Source organism: Equus asinus, chromosome 2 (genome assembly GCF_041296235.1).
Source record: "Equus asinus isolate D_3611 breed Donkey chromosome 2, EquAss-T2T_v2, whole genome shotgun sequence".
Classification (NCBI taxonomy): domain Eukaryota; kingdom Metazoa; phylum Chordata; class Mammalia; order Perissodactyla; family Equidae; genus Equus; species Equus asinus.
Genome location: NC_091791.1, coordinates 88227152 through 88233486, shown reverse-complemented (window position 1 = coordinate 88233486; position 6335 = coordinate 88227152). Strand labels below are relative to the sequence as shown.

The 6335-nt window shown below is 45.9% G+C and overlaps 1 protein-coding gene across 8 annotated transcripts in view; it reads left to right on the top strand.

Annotated features, from left to right (window-relative positions):
• Positions 1-6335, top strand: part of WDFY4 (WDFY family member 4) — a 301742-nt gene that overhangs the window by 252843 nt on the left and 42564 nt on the right. For 6 of the 8 annotated variants that reach the window (XM_070493267.1, XM_070493276.1, XM_070493259.1 and 3 more), the window contains one exon: positions 5887-5929. In XM_070493267.1, coding sequence (XP_070349368.1) covers positions 5887-5929 — 43 coding nt within the window. Of the gene's footprint in view, positions 1-2831; positions 2993-5292; positions 5930-6335 lie in introns of those variants that run through there. The other 2 variants (XM_070493286.1, XM_070493288.1) reach the window with 2 other exon arrangements.

Here is a 6335-nt window from a genome sequence, read left to right as displayed (position 1 = left end):
ACATCATTCAACTTCTTTGTAATTTGTCCAAACATTTCTTTGTGCTTTGGGATCTTGAGAGGGCTGTCTTTTATCTGTTTGTTTATTTGGATTGAATTTTTTCTTGCAGTTTTCTCTTTGTATTCGTTTTACACTCTTAAATCAGAGAGGTTATAATGGTCATAAAAATCAGTTCTGTAATCATTTTTCCTAATTAATATTTTCCTTAAATGCTGTAGTTTCTAAAATCTACATTTTGAATGAGTCATACTGAATCTCACGGACTTTTTTACTTTCCCCGTTGTTTCTAATTTGATGCTATCGTGAATAAGGCAGCAGTGAATATATTTGTGCATTTATAGTCTTTTTGTTCAGTTTTTTCCTTTAAATTAAATTTCCAGAAATTGTGAAAATTGGCCAAAAAAGCTAAATATTAAAATTATGCAAATAATAACATAGAAAAATTAGAAAATGCATGTATAGAAATAAAAATATACAAATATTCTAAACTGCACTACCCACATAGAATGAGGAAATAAATAAAGCAATTAACAAATAAATAATTTGAATTGCAAAATTAGTCCAAGCAATAAAAATTTTGGAAAGTACAAAAAGCAAAGTGCAATAGTTTAAATTAAAAAATAAAGATATAATAAATCATTAAATTGAAAATATAGATAACTATAAAAATTTTAAATACATGAACACCATCACTTAATCCAAAGCTAAAATAAAATCAATCATTTAATTTAGACAATGAATGGATTTAAAACAACTAGCAAATGAAGATAAGTAGAAAATTAAAAATTACCTGAAATCCTACTACCTAGTGGATTTCTAATTAGAATATTCATAAAAGCACATAATTTAAATTAGAAAATAACATGAAAACCATAAAACACAGATAAGCAAAAATTAAATCAGTATTTTAAAGAAGAAAATACACAAGCATATAAATACATTTTAAAATGCAGATACATGAAACATTATAAAAATTGAAGCTGCTCAATTTCAGCATCTGGAGGTAACTTCTTGTTGCGTAACCGTCCAGAATTTTAATACAGGTACAGCATCCTGTTTATGGCATAGAGATGCAATAAGATTTTAGTAACTTTGGTAATGCTCATTTCTTAACTCCAAACATACACAAATTACTAGTTTGTCAGGTAACTGCCTTCTAATCCAGCCAGAACTGAGATTGTTGTCTCTTTCTGTTTGCTTTTGTTTTCTTTTCCCCTTCAGAGGCAAGAGCTTGTCTTTGGAGTCAGGGCCCTGGGTCAAGATTTGGTCCCGCAGGTACTTGGCACAGCCCGGTGTGGGGGGCGTTCATGGGTACCTTGGGGTGGCTCCAGCAAGCCATCATGACCTTCCATAGTCTGCATGCCACCCCTTCACCCCACACTTCCATTTCCTCATCTGTAAATGGAGATAAAGGCTGCCTTACTGGGTCTTTGTGAAAATTAGACAATAGGCAAAAAGTCTTTGCAATCTGCAATGCATTTGACATTATTGTCATTATTAGGTCTAGAACTGCGTGCGAGATTTCTACATGTTAGAGAAAGGTAGAAAGTCAGGAAGTTATAACAGAAAGCGTGAATAGCTTGTTAATACAGAGGGAATCTCTGGTTTGCAAGAACATCCATCTCTTCATGGATTTCTATTGACCTACAGCCTAGATCTGAAAACTAGGCTAACTGAAATTTGCTTCTGCAGAGAAAAAAAAGGGGAGAGAGTGTGTTTCTATTACCAGTTTCTTGGCTCCTCATGGAACACTCTGCTCATGCCTCATACTGCCTCCCCGACACCATTCAGCACACGTGCTCCCTGTCCTGGAGCCTGCCGGGGTGAGGGTCTGGGCAGGACGCCGGCCAACACTCGCCCTGGCCTGAGACATAGCCCAAACCCATTAGCAGACACACACTCCCAGTGGGCAAGATGAGTGAGTTTTCTTCTCAGTGTGGTTTGTGCTGTCTTAACACCTCTCAGTCCTTCATCAGCCCATTTCACTGTGCCCTCATACTGTTTTGCAAATGGGAAACACACAAGAGACTCTGAGAGGCCGCAGGATTGTGCAATGTGTCCACTTGAGCTCAGGAGCCCCAGTTGTCCAGTGGGGCCTCCTTGGCAGTCTGCCAGGTTATTTTCCGGGTGCCTAAAGACTAGCCCTGGCCCCCTAGTCCCAGAGGTGAGGAGGAGGCTGGACAGAGACTCTCCCCAGATGCCATCCCTTCCTGGGCTGAAAGGGTGCAGCCTCCAGCCAGACAGGAGTCTCTTGGCAGAGACACCGTGGCCTGGGCTAGCCCCGCCTCGGAAGGCCCCCTCAGGCTGCTCTGCCAGCCTCTCTAGGGAAGACGTGAGCTCCTGAGCTGTGACTCTGGCTGACTCTGGGAGCCAGGCTCAGGGTAGAGGGGGCGTGTTAATCAGGTGGGGCTGCCTCAAGTCAGGCGGAAGTCAAAGGCGGTGTGAGGAGGCAAAGCACGGGCACTGATGTTCTGCAGTAGGGAAGGCCCCAAGGCCACAGGACAGCAGCACTGGCGCTTCTAAAGCACTTCTGGGGGTTGAAGGACACAGATTTGATTAAAAATGAAGCAACATGGATAAAAATCACCCCTCAAAATAGGGAAGAACTTGAACCCAGTCTACCTGTTGACTACTCACAAAGTCCTGATTGAAGATAGTGTCCCCATCTTTGGAAGTCATCCAGAGGAGTTTACACATGTCTTGGGATGGCAGTGGGGCTGATAAGATGTCCTCTGTGGGTCCACCGTGCTAGGCCACCCTCGGGTTAGGCAGAGTAACCTCCCTCGTCCCGATGGACTTTGAGTTGCTCCATTCTTCTCAACTCCTTCCAGGTTGCCCGAGAGTCTTGACTCTTGCCATGTGTAGACTCCACAGCAAACCCTGAGGAGCTCCTCACACTTGCTGACTGATGGGTTGACGGAGCAGGTGACCTGATTCACACGTGGCACAGTCATTCTAAGATCATACCTACAGGTATTGGCAGACCAAGCAGGTCTTGACCGGAAGCAAGTCCTCACTCTTACACCATGCTTTTCCTCCTCTCAGAGTAGAAAAGAGTTGGCCCAGCTCTGGAACAGCATTCCATCCAACATTCACTAGAACTATGCCCATTGAGGGAGCCCTGTGCCCACACGTGTGCTGGCCTTTTCTAAACCCATGATCATACCGCTCCTGTAGCTCTCTTGTGTGACACATGGGGTTGGCCATGTTTGAAGGATGAGGAAACAGCAGTTCAGAGCAGTCAAGTGGGCGGGGCAGGGCAGGATTGGGACCCAGGTTCTATTGACTCCAAAGCCAGTGTTCTTTCCCACGCTGCCTCCCCCAGGCCTTAGGAGGGCTTTAGAAAGCTAAGAACCATCTCTGACACCTTGTTTAATCTAAAATTTACACGGTACTGATGGAACAATGCAGTTTACCAACTCTTAAAGAAATACTTTAATGACCAGATATTTACAAAATTCACATAGCCCATTCCAAGAGTTCTGTAATTACCTTCAGATTAATAGGATTTAAAAAAATTTCTTTGTAAATAGAACTCACCTTTGCTTAGGTGTCTTGGCACTGCTGGTAATGGCGTCCTTTTCTGATGGTAACGAAATGATGGATCTTCTTTGGAGCTCATAGCTGATTAAATGGGGAATAGGATGGTGAAATGCCTTTATCTTCTGCCCACCATTCCACCTGGTGGCAATGTCACAAAAGACCACAGGTAAAATTCTAGAACCCTTTCTGAAAGGGAAAATGACAGAGGCTGTCTCTCATTTCCTGGACCCTATCAGGCCCATTTGGCTCCCCTACTCCCATGCCACTGTCGAACTTCTAAAATAAAGTAGCAAGATCAGCAGGCTTTGCCATATCAGCTCCACATGTGTAGCTCAGCTTCACACCCTCAGGAAGGCTCAGGGGGCGTCCTTTTCTGGGTGTGACCCTCACTGTCTCCAGCCTGGGCTCCGCCTTGGTGTACAGCCCCTCCGAGAAGCCTGCCTTCTGGAACTGGTATGGGCGGCAGCTCAGAAACAGAGCAGGAGAACTGAATCTTCACTAGAGCCTTTGCAAGCTAAAGCAGTAACCCGACCATGTTTTGCCTCTGTTTGTTGATGTTGTTGTTGTTGTTATCCGCCTGGATGAAATGGACCAAAAAGGTGATTTCTCTACTGGGGGAAGCGGTGAATCCCAACCTGGGTTTCGCTTTCCGTTTATAGAAAGTCTGCCAAGGGAAAAATTGAATGAGGCAGGATGGGGAGTCTGGGACAGAGGATGTGATGGCAGGGTTGGAACGGGAGATGAGGAGGCACCGTCTCTGCTGGGACACTTGGGCATCTGGACCTTGCACAGAGGGAGGCCCGAAGGATCCTGGGGCAGTCCGCGTGGGTGGAACACTGAATGCACATGGAGGTGGGGTCCGTGGGCACCTGCACAGGCCTGAGACGGAGGGCATGGCTGGAAAGAGGAGATATGATTTAGTTTGACCAGGTCTTGGGAGTGGGGGCTTCTCAAGGAGACAGAGGGGGAAAGGAAACAGAGCTGGAAAAGGGACCAAGGAACGGGGCTCTACAAATAATCTGCTGAGCAGAAGGGGTGTTTCCCTTGCCCGCACCCTCCCCAACACTGCAGCTTCCTACACTTCTAAACTCTTCCTTACCACATGAGTCAAAAACGGTATTTTTTTAGTTCGATTTGTATTTCTTTATTGGTAGAATCATAAACCGGTAAGCCTTTTAAGAGGGCAATTTGGCAATACGTAGCGAGCTTGAAAATGCTCATACGTTTTAGCCCAGGAGTAGTGCTGCCAGAAATTTCTCTCCTAGATACCCTCTCAAAGTCTCCAGACATTTTTGTCCAAAGGTGGTCACGGAAACATCAGTTGTGAGGACAAAGCCCACCGGAGGGGCAGGCTCAAACAGTTCGGCTCCATCCTACGAGGGCGTCCCGCTGCTGTAGAAGAGAATGCCACAGAGCGATGGGAGCGGTCTCCAGAGTGCTCTCACCCGTGAAGCAAGGCAGAGAACTGTGCAACTGAGACGATCCCGTGGATGACCATTTTCTTTTAAAAAAACCATGTCAGCATATAGGCAGGCATGTGGGGGTAAAGTCTTTCCAGAAACCATTAACTGCAGATACTTCTTGAGTGGGAGTGTGGCTTGGAGACTATTTTATATTTCATGGCCTTCCATGTTGTTTGCATTTTTTTTTTGGTTTTTGTTTTTTTTGTTTGTTTGTTTTTAAAGATTTTATTTTTTCCTTTTTCTCCCCAAAGCCCCCCGGTACATAGTTGTATATTCTTTGTTGTAGGTTCCTCCAGTTGTGGCATGTGGGACGCTGCCTCAGCGTGGTTCGACGAGCAGTGTCATGTCTGCGCCCAGGATTCGAACCAACGAAACACTGGGCCGCCTGCAGCGGAGCGTGCGAACTTAACCGCTCGGCCACAGGGCCAGCCTCTGTTTGCATTTTTTTAACCACATACATATATTATGTTCACATGTCAATATATTATAGTCACATATAATCTATTCATGTGTGGTATATTCACATGGGCAAAGATGGCTAAGATGTGGCTGTGAGAGTCCAGGGTGGGGCTGTGAGGTCCCCAGCCTGCTTCTGCATGACCCTGGGACTTCTCCACTGGCCACGCTTAAGGCAGCAGCATCTTCTGGCATCACATGAGAGCAGCGGGGCCTCCAAGGACCTAACCTTCCATAGGGCAGGGTGGGGCAAGAAGAGCTTGGATCATAATCTTGTCGCCCTGGCCAGGAGAGCTGCTGTGTGCCTGGGGACTTCTGTGGCAATCCTGGATGCCCTGGCCCCACAAAGCCCCAGAAAGTACCCCCTTTCCCTGTGTTCGTGCCCTCATATATTTAGTCACCACCATCATTTTCTGTCCCACAGGAGATATCCCGGGTCCGAAAGGACTGTGCTGCAGAGATGGCAGGTAACATGACACCCTCAGAGGACTCTGGGTCTGAGGAAACCCTCTGGGAACCGCAGACCAGAAAAAGCTCAGGCCCCAGTGATGGAGAGAGAAAGGCTGCAAATGAATCAGGAGGAATGTTGTTTTTTTAATTTACCAAAATGTCCCAAATATTTCCCTGAAAAAATCTCCGTGATTGAAGGCGATTCTCGAGCACTGGAGTCAGAGCTGGGGGGGGAGTATGAATGTGCATGTGCACATGACCCATATACACGCACACACTCCATCCATGAAGGTCTACACATATGGTAAACGAACACAACTCAGGAGGGGCACAAGTGTTCGCTTCTTGTGCTAAGAAGACACACGCGGTTGCCAGCCTGGGTGAGCTGACATTTGGCCTAGGGTTCTCAGTGAAAGGAAGGGA